At 52.3% G+C, this 12651-nt stretch overlaps 1 protein-coding gene and 1 non-coding gene across 4 annotated transcripts; both read left to right on the forward strand.

Annotated features, from left to right (window-relative positions):
• Positions 1-1860: 1860 nt before the first annotated feature.
• On the forward strand, positions 1861-8835 carry RPL3 (ribosomal protein L3). Of its 3 annotated transcripts, none has more exons than XM_039725334.1 (10): positions 1861-1938; positions 2917-3109; positions 3591-3759; positions 4599-4734; positions 5810-5996; positions 6357-6517; positions 6807-6908; positions 7473-7568; positions 7994-8113; positions 8726-8835. In XM_039725334.1, exons 1-10 carry the CDS (start codon positions 1936-1938, stop codon positions 8768-8770), a joined length of 1212 nt encoding a protein of 403 aa, XP_039581268.1. In that variant the 5' UTR covers positions 1861-1935; the 3' UTR covers positions 8771-8835. The 3 variants fall into 3 exon arrangements, with proteins under 3 accessions (XP_039581268.1, XP_039581271.1, XP_039581270.1); XM_039725337.1 differs by lacking the exon at positions 1861-1938 and adding an exon at positions 2219-2237; XM_039725336.1 differs by lacking the exon at positions 1861-1938 and adding an exon at positions 2244-2262.
• Positions 6106-6198, forward strand: LOC120510131. Its single transcript, XR_005629424.1, has one exon. It is a non-coding gene; the product is annotated as a small nucleolar RNA U83B (small nucleolar RNA).
• Positions 8836-12651: the final 3816 nt, after the last annotated feature.

Below are 12651 nucleotides of genomic sequence, written 5' to 3' on the forward strand. Positions count from 1 at the left end.
GTATGAGATTTATAGTCCTTGCAATTAAAAGGTGGACCCCCATCTGGAATCTGGACCTCACCAGCTGGGAGATTGCTTTCTTCTTTCCGAAGCCGGACCCCACCATCTGGGGATACTCCTTTCTGGGATACATCCTGAGAAAAACTAAATCACAATAGTGCATTGAATTGTGACATAAAAATTGGGAGTAGAAACCGCTGAGAAACCTTATGAGTACCCTTAATAAATATCTGTCAGCCCCAGCTATGGGTGTGCAGCTGGAGGAAAACTTCCCCCACTGTACCCAGCGCTGTAGTGCTCATACTTTACCATATTAATTAATAAAGTGATTGCTGCTTGAATATTGGCCTAGTCAGTTATAACAAGTGGTCACTTCCAGCTCTAGCAATTCTGTCATTCTGGGATGGGGTAAGGCTGGGCCCTTGGGCACAGCCCTTTATCCCTCACCAGATGCCTGCCCTGGACCAAGACGCTTGGTGAGCCTCAGAACCACCTGCAGCAAAGCCTGGGCCTCTCATTCCCAACATCCACCACGCTACCCACACTGGGAACAGAGGGAAAAGGCCCTCTGTGAACATGAGGAGTCCAGGTTTTGGGGAGACCTCCTGACTCTGGGAGGCAGAGACTGCGAGATACACGCCTTGCACTCCGGAGGCTGCAGCCTCGAGAGGAGCTTGGGCTTCTCCACCGCCACGTAACCAGCACGGCCACTGGCACAGCCAGGAAGGGATGCGGGGGGAGAGGCCTTCCAGCCTCAGTGCAATTCCAGCTCCTCGGCCCGTGCCTGTTGGGCAGAGCATACCAGTGCTCTGCTGGCTGCTGTGGAGCCCCTGATCATCTGGAATGGAAAGCAGGCCCCTGGGTTGTGGCATGGTTCCCTAAGCTCGGCAGCGGAAGCCAAAAGTGTACAAGAGCTAAAGGTGAATGTACGAGGGAGATGGAGCAGCATTTACAGCCCAGCCATGGGCTCCCAGTCCAAAAAGTGAGCAGCCATTCCTCACCTTTTGTGAGGCTCCTTTTGAGGGGCGGGTTGGTGGTAGAAGATGGACATTCCTCCATGACATCCAGCCACAGAATCCTGGAATGGCTTGGGCTGGAAGGGAGCTAAAAGGTTATCTAGTCCAAAGCTCCCTGCATCTTCAGCTAGATCAGCCTGCTCAGAGCCCTGTCCAGCCTGACCCTGGGTCTCACCAGGGGTGGCACATCCGTGTTTCAGGAAGATGGGCTGCAGTGCCAGCACGGCTGCATCCTTAGCTCTCCAGTTCATTCAGGGTGCAGGAATTCCCCGCGGTGCTGTGTCAAACACATCCGTATTTGTCAGCCCCAGGAGATCCTGAGGGTGCAGGAGGCTCCAAACCACCCTGCTCTGGCTTCCACTGATGCCACTGCCTTGGCTTTGCATCCCATTCCACACCACAAGCAATAGCGCATTAAAGCCCGTGTCCATTGTAACAATACAGATGAAATGTCATGAAATTAAAATAAATAAATTAAAATAAATTAAATTTTGAAACTCCATTTCGAGACAGGAAATGAAATTAAAATTAATTGAATGAAATTTCAAAATGTCACGAAACTGAGTGGCATTTTAAAATTTCATTCAATGAAATTAACATAATGAAATAAAATTTCACCGAATGAAATAAAATGAAACGATGAAATGAAATGAAACGTGTCAAGTTTTCATGACATGAAATGAAAGGCCGTTGGATGGAATGAGGTGAAATAAACATTATCTGTTGTGACCGAAGTTCCCCTCAATCCCCGCCAGATGGTTTGCGCGGCCTTGTTTTTCCGCGCATCGGTGCCCGCGCAGCGTTTTGGCCGCGTTCTCCGTCCGTAGCGCCGCGCGCCCTCTCGCGAGACCGAGGGCCGGGGCGCTTATAAAGGCGGCGCGCGGCGCAGGCGGCCCTTCCGGCGCGGCGCGTGGACAAGATGGTGGGTGCGGCGGGCCCGGGCCTGGCCGCGCATCCGCGGGCATCGCCGCCATCCCGGCCCCGCCCGCCGCCGGGGCGCGGGCGAGGCGTTGCGCCGAGCGGTGCCGTGCGGGGCGCGGGGCTGGGTGGCGCGGGCAGCTGGGGGGCGTTTGGGCGGGGCGCTGGCGAGGCGTTGCGCCGGGCGGTGCCGTGCGGGGCGCGGCGTTGGGTGGCGCGGGCAGCTGGGGGGCGTTTGGGGCTCTTTTGTAGGAGGGGGGCGGCTTCTCTCCGGAGAGCTCCTGTGGTTATGGGCTTTTTAGGGTAACTCGAGTATTTTTTTCCTGAGGTACAGACGCGTTTATTTTTAGTTCCGTGCACAGCTGCACGGTATTTTTCTTTAATTGTGAGCTTGGATGGGTAAATGTTTCCTTGGGCTGAGTTCTCCGGGTGGAACAGTGTCTTTAATGGATCTCAGGTAGCAGGAGGCTGCTGGGGCGGTATTCGGGGAGAAGATCTTGGGAAAAAATGCAGCGGTTCCACCCAGAGCGGCTGACTCGAAGGCGGGTGTTGAGGTGCTGCTTTACTGCAGTTTTCCAGGCCGAAATTGTTTCTGTAACGCTTATTTTGCTACCGGGTCAGTAAGAAATGTGGGGCTGTCTGTGCTGCATTTTCTGGAGTTGTGGTGTGCACTGAACTTGCGGTGGCACAGATTACAGCTTCTGTAGTTCCCTGGCCGGAGTGGGGCTTGGTGACATCTTGGCATAAGCTTGGAATGGGTAGTAAAGAAATCTGGGAAGTACATAGTTACTGCATGGGTATTGCATTCCTGTCACGTAATGGGATCCAGGAGCCCGGCCGGTGGCAGGGGCAGTTTCTGGAATGCAGAACGTCTTGGATGGGTGTAGCATTGGTGCTCTCAGGCAGGGCAGAGCTGGCCTGGGCCCCGAGGGGGCACGGGCGTGCCTGTGGGAAGTGCTAAGCGCTGTCTTTGTCTCGGCAGTCCCACCGCAAGTTCTCGGCCCCGCGGCACGGCTCCCTGGGCTTCCTGCCCCGCAAGCGCAGCAGCAGGCACAGGGGCAAGGTCAAGAGCTTTCCCAAAGATGACCCCAGCAAGCCCGTGCACCTCACCGCCTTCCTGGGCTACAAGGCTGGCATGACCCACATCGTGCGCGAGGTGGACAGGCCTGGATCCAGTACGTATTGGTGTTCCTCCTGGAGCAGGGGTGGGCTTGGTCAGCAGTGGTGACGGGGGCCCCTTCAGAGCAGCTCGGGGTTTTAGTCCTGGCTGGACTTCACCCTGTCCCAAGCCCAAGTGGGTGGTGTATTTCTGCTGTGAGCACTGGTTTGGTTTGGCTGCACAGTAAAAGGCTCCTCTGGATGGAGGGACATCATTCAGCTGCCTTTGGGGTATTTTGGAGATTGTCCAGTCCTCGTGTATCTCTCGCTGCCATCCATTTTGCCTATCTAGCTTGGCTGACCTTTCTCCCGAGCCAGCCTCAAAGTTTTGCAAGGCATTAAGTCATGACATCAGAGTTTTGTCACTTAACCCTGCATCATCTTTGTGAAAAGAGCTTGAGTCATTTAACCTTTCACACGGAGGACTTGGGAGTGAGAAAATCCAGGTGGTGTTAAAGGAGTTGCTGCTGGAATTAATCTGTTTCTGTTCCCACCCAGAGGTGAACAAGAAGGAGGTGGTGGAGGCCGTCACCATTATAGAGACCCCTCCCATGGTCATCGTGGGCATCGTGGGCTACGTGCAGACTCCTCGTGGCCTCCGTAGCTTCAAGACCATCTTTGCTGAGCACATCAGCGACGAGTGCAAGCGCCGCTTCTACAAGAACTGGTGAGGCAGCAGGGCTTGCCTGGGCTCAGGCCTCGGGTCGTGTTTCACGTTGGGTGCAGTGATCCTAGCACTGCTTGTTAGCAGTTAGTGCTTAGCTTTGACAGACTGCCCTAATAATGGGGTAGGCTGTAGGAGTGGCTCCATGGGGGTGGCAGCCTAACTTGAGGCGGTGCTGGTGTGGGTGTGGTGGCTTTGGGCTTGCCCCAGAGCTCCCAACAGGCTACACGTGATGATACTTCGACGGGCGGACATAAGGAAATCGCCTCTGGCGCTTGTTGTTGAGTGTCGAGTGCTGACTGTAGCCCTGCTTGCTCAGGAAAGGGGAAGACAAGTGTCACTTGTGATTGCCATTCCAGGCGCTGTTGTTGTGATTGAAAGTGTGCCTTTGCCCAAGTGTGGCTCCAGCGTGTCTGGAGCTTCCAGCCTGTTTATGAACTTGGCAGGCTGAAAAGACGTCAGAGTGGAGCAATAAAGTTCTCAAGGGTGTTTTAGGAGCAACCTTGTTGTCAGGCACAAGGGAGGGAAATTAGGGTGTTTTAAAGCCGATCGCAATTGCTTTTAAGATCTGGGTTTTTTCTGTTATTGTTTGACATCTCACAGTCTTTTGTTTTCTGTAGCGTGAATGTTAATGTGCTTTGGAATTCATGGCAGCTCCGCTCAGCTTTGGCAATTTTGCCACTGTCTGATGAGCTCCAGGCTCCGCTTGCCAGTGGAAAAGAGTCATTAGAAGCTGGCAATGAGCCAAAGCCAACTGAGGTGGCAACTCCTTCCGCTCACCCCACTTCCCTGGGGATTGATGAAGGGCTTAGCCAAACCTTGTCTCTGCTCTGCTCCTGAAGGCACAAGTCCAAGAAGAAGGCCTTCACCAAATACTGCAAGAAGTGGCAAGATGAGGAGGGCAAAAAGCAGTTGGAGAAGGATTTCAATAGCATGAAGAAGTACTGCCAGGTTATTAGAGTCATGGCTCACACTCAGGTAAGTGCCTGTAGGCTCAGCTATGCTGGAAATGGCTGAGGGAGCAGGCTTGAAACTTTATCCATCTCTGTAGGAAGATTTCTGCCCTCCCCTGCAGCTTGATGCTGTCTGTTCAGCACATTACACATGCATTCTCTACAGAGTTGTGCTTACAGGAGGTTTGAGGAGCCTTGGCAACCACTGGCTGGTTTTGAATGAGTGTCCAAAAGAGAGTGAGCTGTAGTTGGAACATTCTGGGCTCAGTCCATTGCTGATACTGTGTAGACCTAGACTCTTAGTTTCGGCTACAAATAAAACCACACTGAACATTGAACTCAGGGGTTTGTGTGCTCATCATCATTTCAGCTGCATTCTGTTGGGATTGTGAGCACTCAGTTTTTAGAAGCTTCTCTTGCTCTGCTGAGTGATGTGGTGTCTCCCTAGCTGTCAGTGCTCTAACTTTCTTGGGAGATGGATTAAATCTTTGGACTCGGCTCTCAGTGCAGTAAGATGTCTAATTTTATTGGAATTAATTTCCTATAGCAGACCGTAGAGGTAGCGTTGAAACCTCTATTGCTTCTCTCACCAGTTCCCTCTACTAAATACAGTAGAAGCAACTGTAAGGGTAATCCAGCCCAAAGTGGCCTTAAGTGTGGCAGGCTTTATCAGGCAATCAGAACAGTTTAAATTGGAGGGCACCTCAGGGATCATCCAGTTCCTACCCCGTGTTGTGGGCAGGGGCACCTTGCACTACACCAGGTTGCTCAGGCCCCTGTCAAGCCTGACTGAGCAGTTGTAGAGATTGGGGAGGCATCCAGAGCTTTTCTGGGCAACCTGTGCCAGTGACTCACAACCTTCATAATAAAAATAATCCTACTTAGGTCCCATTTAAATCCACTCTGTTTCAGTTTAAAACTATTGCCCCTTGTTTCCTGTTAACTCCTCAGTGGAATTTTGCTGATGGCTGCTTCTTTAAGTTCAGTATTTTGGAAAAGAATACTAGAGAAATAGATTAGGCCAGGGCAATGCTGGGCTTATTAATACAGGGTCCATTTCACAAGAGCAGGAGCTGAATGTCATGCTTTCTGTGTTCTAGATGCGTTTGCTCCCCCTGAGACAGAAGAAGTCTCACCTGATGGAGATCCAGGTGAATGGTGGCACTGTTGCTGAGAAGGTGGATTGGGCCCGGGAGAAGCTGGAACAGCAGGTGCCTGTGTCCACGGTCTTTGGCCAGGATGAGATGATAGATGTCATTGGAGTCACCAAGGGCAAGGGATATAAAGGTAAACACATCTATCTTTGTGATAGGATGCAGTTTTTAATGAAATCCTGGCCTTGAGTTTTCACAAGTGCATGCATCAAGAGCTGGGTAGGTAAATCCGTACTGCTGGCACAGTTCAATGATGAGACCATGGAATGAGCGCTGGGCACAGCGCCTGACATCCGTGAGGAGTCATTCCATGCTGCCTTCCTTCTGAGAACAGCCCAGGGACAGCCAGGGAGGGAGCTTCACCAGGAACTGTTGTTCCTGGGATGCTTCCCTTGTGTTGTCTGGGGCCTGCAACTTGAAACGTGGCTTAAACTGTGGTTGAAGACCTAAGTGACATCTCAGCTTGACAGGAGGCTGCTTTGGTCGCTTGCAGGTGTCACCAGCCGCTGGCACACCAAGAAGCTGCCGCGCAAGACTCACCGTGGCCTGCGCAAGGTGGCCTGCATCGGCGCCTGGCACCCCGCCCGCGTGGCCTTCTCGGTGGCCCGTGCGGGCCAGAAGGGCTACCACCACCGCACCGAGATCAACAAGAAGGTTGGTGTCTCTCAGCTGCTGGGAGGGAGAGAGGGAGCTGCCTCGTGTCACTCGCTCTGTGACAGTGAACAGAGCGGGGAGCTTTGCCTGGGGTGTTTTGCTGTGTTAGAGTGTTGTCTTGGGGATAGTGGCCATGGTTAGTTGTGTTGGATAACTAAAATTCTTGGATGGCCACGTGTTTCCCAAGTGCAGCAAACTGTTTCCTCTGAGGCTTTGTAGAATTCCTTACATTTTATCTGATAACAGGCTCTTTCTCCTACCTTTTGCTAAGTAGACTTTATGTTTTTAGATTTACAAGATCGGCCAAGGTTACCAAATCAAGGATGGAAAGCTGATCAAAAACAATGCATCAACTGATTATGACTTGTCTGACAAGAGCATTAACCCTCTGGTGAGTTGCTGCAGCTGTGTGCCAAGAGTCTGCTTGTGAGCTGCTCTGCTAAGAGGCAAATAGGCCCTGGTATAAGACACAAAATGATTAAATGAAGGACTCTTTAATAAATCAGCTGCTGTTGGAGATGGTGGTGTTTAGTCAGCCTCAGTATTGACTTGTATAACATGGAAATTGAATTTGTTATGTGGCAATAGGACAGAAATAGGACAGAGGTGTTGCAAACCTTGCAAAAAAAAACAAACCCTGAATGCTAGCTCAAGAAGAGCTTCTGCTGTTTTGTCAGTCTCTTCTGAAAAAAAACCCTGAATGGTAGTTGTACAAGGAATAACTTAGCAAGAAGAGCTTCTGCTGTTTTGTCAGTCTCTTCTTCTGTTCTTAATAAAAGCCCTACAGCAACAAGTAAATGGCTGTATAAGAAACTTTACCAATGAAGGGCAATACTGGAAACAGGATTTCAGTGGATGTGGGAATGACCAAGGACCAGAAATGGTGTCATCTGTAGGCAGATGTGATCACTGGTCCTGCTTGGTACAGAGCCCTGACTGTTCTCTCCTTGCTCAGGGAGGCTTTGTCCACTACGGTGAGGTGACCAATGACTTCATCATGGTGAAGGGCTGTGTTGTGGGGACCAAGAAGAGGGTCCTGACCCTGCGCAAGGTGAGTGGTGGGCTGCAGCAGTTCAAGGGAACTGTGCTGCCCCTGGTACAGATGGTGTATTGCTATTCTGGGGAATCGTGTGGCTTGCTAGAAACAGAAGCCTTCCACACAAACCCACCTCGTAGTAATGGCCTTGGGAGTGGCCGGAGGTCATTTCTGCAGGTGTAGTGATGGACATGGTTTAGGTTTGCAAGGTCTTGTGACCAGAAGGACACTGGTAGAGTGGGGCTTGTGCTGCAGGGAGCTGGCCAGTCCAGTCAGAGGTGCAGGGGAGATTGCTTATGGTCAGATGTTCCTTGCACATGGTAGCAGCTGAAGTCTGAGGTCAGAGGAACCGAGGAGGTATTAGCCATGGAGGGGACAAGTAGCTAGTGTACTGCAGGCTGAAAGGGTGCTGCATACTCACCTGACATCTCTCTTTTTAGTCCCTGCTTGTGCAGACCAAGCGCCGGGCCCTGGAGAAGATTGACTTGAAGTTCATTGACACAACCTCCAAATTCGGTCATGGCCGCTTCCAGACAGCTGAGGAGAAGAAGGCTTTCATGGTAAGGGCACATTCATTGTGTACATTTCCTGGCACATTCATTGTGTACCACTGTGTCTTTGAGCTCATGGCAGCTGATAAGCCTTTGGGCTGTCATGTGGCCAAAATTCCTGTGAAACAGACACTTGACTTGAGAGGCCTCCTCCTGCCAGCTTGGTTATAACTGCAGGGGGCTGGGGTCTCAGTTCCCCAGTGACAGCTCTCGGTGTCTCAGGGGTGATGCCATGTTAGGGCACAGCTGTTCAGTGCTGAAGCATGGAACAAGCACTGCTCAGTTTCCTCTAAGAGCAGCCCGGGAGGAGGGTGCTCACAGTCATTCCCAGTTTGTCCCTTGCTGGGGAAAGCAGTGGCAGCTCTGCAGGCCCTGGCAGGGTCAGAGCAGAGCTTCCCCACCAGGTGGCACCAGCGTTGCTGCTCGGGTCAGCCCCACGCCTGCGCCGCCTTCAGCTCTTCCCAAAACCTCCGCTGTGGGCGTGGGACGTGAGGTTTCCAGTGGGTTGCAGCATGGAGGGCTTTTTTTGCCTTGGTTTCTTTACAGCTTTTGTGATTAGGGTGTTACGTCTTTTGTGCAGACTGCTGTTTACATAGCTTGTTTTTTGTGGGTTTTTTTCAGGGACCACTCAAGAAGGATCGCATTGCAAAAGAGGAGGCAGCCTAATAGGTGGAATGGTCCTATGGCCTGTGTGCTCTCAGACCAAAAAATAAATATTTTAAAGAAATTAATTTTGCCTCTTATTACATACATCGCTGTGTCAGGCTCGGTACTCTGCAGGTTCTACATGTGGATCAAACCAAAGAAGCATGTGTAGTTTCAGCTCGTGAGCATCCACCTTGCAGTAGATTGCTCTAAAAAAAAAATGAAGCTGCTCTTGCTGGTTTTGCAGAGCAAAGATGTGGGTCAGAGCAGGATGTCTCTGGTTGTGTGAAATAGTGAAGCAGCAGGGGCCCTAAATGTGTTTGCAGTTGCTCAGCTATTAGTGCCCCTCTCAAGCCCCAGCTGCGTGGACAAGAGAGCCTTGAGTCAAGTGGGTTTTGAAATAACCCAGATATTCAAACCACGAAATTTTAGGTAGCTGGTGGGTGCTGGTTGTTTCCATGGAAACCTTCCAGTGTCTGTGGCAGGGGCTGTAGCTTGCACGCTGCAAATACAGTTTGTTGCTGCCCCTGAGAGCAGCAGAAGGCAGCAGGTGTCCTGAAAAATCCCAGCCTCACAACAGCTGGATTTTTTGGAATTGCATGGAATTTGTAATTTCCCTGCTGAAAGGTGGAAGGAGGCAGGCCTGCCTGGGAAGGGAGGGGGATCATGTGCATCCCACCCTCTGAGAAGGTGGAGAGCTGTGTGTGCTGCTGGTGTTGTGTTACTGCCTGGCCTAAAATACCCTCTGGCTCCTGGGGAGATGGTTTGGTGTGTCCTTCCCTGACCATAATTGGAGACGTGGCAGCAATTGGGGCAGTAACTGCAGGCCTTCACACCAAAGTGTGGCACTGCCCAGAGCCAGACCTGGGTTGGCCCTATTTGCTCTTACCTGAAGTGGAGAAAGTTGGGATGTAGAGATTTTTTACGTGGTGGTGAAGGGGAGCCTTCTAAGAGTTAAAAGGTGGCAAGAAGGAGGAAAAACATTTACCTTGTTTCCCTAGAAACCAGACTGGGTGACTGAATGAGCTGCCTGGCTCACTGTCAGCCTCATTTAACACATGAACCTGCTGGCTGATTTCAGCCAAGTGAAATAAGAGAGAAATAATACTTTTTTTTCCTTTGTCACAAGTGTCAAATTAGCAGGTAGGTGGAGAAGATCCTTAAATTAGTATCCCTCTGATGCAGAAAAGTGGAATTCCTAACCTCTGTCCAGCCTGAGCCTGCAGTTTTATGGGCAGCTCTGAGGAGTGAGGCTTTTTCTTCCACCTGTTAGCCTTAGGTGGGATTTTCACTTTTTAAAGCTGGTATGTACTAGCTGACTAGGGAGGGCATGGCTCTGAGCCAACCCTGCCTGCTGCTGCTTCTATCTCACCAGTCATATATCCAAGGGAATTGGGATTATCAGGATAAATGGATGTGCTGGAGGTGAGCATCCATGGCAAACTGTGGACTGACTACCTTGAAAATCTCTAAAAACAATTTTACCATATCTTGTGGTGGGAGTTCGGGGATGTTGCTGATTTCAAGTGAAAATGATAGCAGAGGGAATTTTTAGTCAAATTGGCAGCTAAGTAGGTGGAAGCAGTCGTGGAGGAATGTCATTGTTGAAGATGCTCGGCGTGTGTCTGGCAGGAGGAGTTACTTTGTCTTGGAACCCAGTGTCAGACTTGGGTTTGTTTATTTTTGAAGCGATTGTTGCTGACTGATAAAAGAGCGGATGGTGAGGGGAAAAAACCCCACAAAAGCGGTTTCCTGGAATCCTAGGGACATCCAGCGTCAGGAGGTGGCGCTCCTTCCTCTGTAGACACTTGTCGCCGAGGGCTTGCCGGTGGGACTGGCCTGCTTAGCCGGGACACCCGGGCTGTGTGAGTCCTCCCGGTCCCCTTAGGGCTTCTGGAGCCCCAGGATCACACCCGGCTGCCTCGCTGGGCAGCTCCTGGGAACCTGCTGTGGGAGGTCCCTGCCAAGTCGTGTACCTGGGGAGTGAAGCCATGGGATGCCGAGCTGGCTTTGGCAAAGCCTCCCACTCCTAAAACCTGGGTGCACCCTGCAGCTCTCATCTCCCAGCCTTCCTGCTCCTGCAAAGCATGTGTCCTCTGTTTTGGGGACAGTCCCCAGTGCCAGAGGCAGCAATTGTTGCAGATCACACACTGGTCCAGTGGCTCCTGGGAGCCAACATTTTTAGGGTGACTTACATTTATATTTAATTACCTTGAGTTTTTCTTTTTGGCAGTCATCTCACGAATGCTGTGGTGGTGCTGCTTGACTGCATCTCTCCTGCTCCAAAATGTCCCAACAACATCCCAGTCAGGAAAGATCCCACACCCTGGTGATGCTCAGACCAACCCGAGGGCCACAGGAGGACAGGGACAGCCCTGGCCCTGCTGAAATAACACCAAAAGCCGTGGGAACGTGCCCTGTCCCAGCTGGTGGTGGGAGGGCTGCAGCTGGGAAGTGGGACTGGGTTTCAGCCCCGGCACCCGGAGCTCCCCAGCTGCCCGCGGTGCCGGGCTGGGACGCGGCGCTCCCGGCTGGGGGCCGCTCTTCTAGCGGCATCTGGCCCCAGCCAGCGCTGCCGCCTCCTTTCCTTGCCGAAGATGAAACGAGGTGCAGCTGTGATGCTGGAGCGGAGACCTTAGAAGTGCGTAAGGATGCCTGGGGGGGGCGAAAAAAAATTGGGTTCAAGTTGGAGGTCTTGGCTCCCGCAGTCAGCTTCACAAGTGGCCCAGCTGACACCCTGCCTTCCCAGCCCGGCCCCTGCCTTTGATCCCAGTGACAAGCAGGGAGCTTCAAGTATGCTCGGTGGGGGAGAAGGGCTGACGAGGGTGCCCCGGGGGAGCCGTGGCCGGGTTCACGCCCCGCGCAGCTTTTCTGCCGCAGCAGCTCCGGCGCGCTCCTCCGAGGGCGGCGCGCCTTTGATTTGCAGCCCCCCCGGCCTGAGGACTCCTTTTGTACCTGACAACTCGCTGGCTCCTCACCAACCCTTAGAAGTGCCTGTGGGACCTGGGGCCATGGATGTGGTGGGGAGTGGTTCCCCACAGAGGCACTCCCAGCGTGGGCCGAGGGGGTGGCAGGCGGCCCTGCTGCGGGACTGCAGCTCCTGTGCCAAAGCAACGCCAAAGCTTGAAGTTTCCCCATTCCCATGGCCACCAGGCCTTCTTGCCATGGAGGTGTCAGTAGTCCTGGTGCAGCACTGCTCCCTGGCTGGGCACGGGACTTATGGGAGCCCACATGAGTTTTGGGAAGTTTTTTAATTCCTTCCCTCAGCACGGTGCTGGGGAATCACATGTTCCTGTGGCCACCAATGGGTGCATGGGGGAAGACTAAATTTATCTTCTACAGGCTCCCAACTTCCCCAAAACTGTGTGGAGCTGTCCTCCTTCCCTGGTAGGGACAGCCCTGTGCCAGGGTCCCCTGGATGCCCATGTGCCACCCAGCTCCCTACAAGTCCCAAAGCACTCCAATGTCAGGCAGCATTCTTGGTAGCAAGCGTGGCATCGAATTCAAACCCAAGGACTGAATCAGGGAAAGACATACACCTAGATCTGGCTTGGAGATCTAAGGGATACCTCTCTGAGATTGTCCACCAGGCTCAGGCACCACTTCACACCCAAATGCCACACCACAGGGCTTTAAAAAGAAGTATTTTTAAACTTCTTTATTGACACCAGTGGTGGTAGAGACTGAATTAAGCCAACCGGGGCTGGTGCTGCTGGGCACAGCCCTGCAGTCAGTGAGAGAAGCTACCCCCACATGTATCATTCCACAGGATAATTCCCCATCACCTGTGTGGCTGGAGCTGTCTGCTGTGTGCTCTGCTCCTCTCTGCCACTGTCTCAGAGGGGTAGATGGAAACCAAAGCTCCTTATTCCCCTTGGGAATCAGCCAGCAGCCGGGGCTCT

Source organism: Passer montanus, unplaced genomic scaffold (genome assembly GCF_014805655.1).
Source record: "Passer montanus isolate IOZ18808 unplaced genomic scaffold, ASM1480565v1 scaffold55, whole genome shotgun sequence".
NCBI lineage: Eukaryota > Metazoa > Chordata > Aves > Passeriformes > Passeridae > Passer > Passer montanus.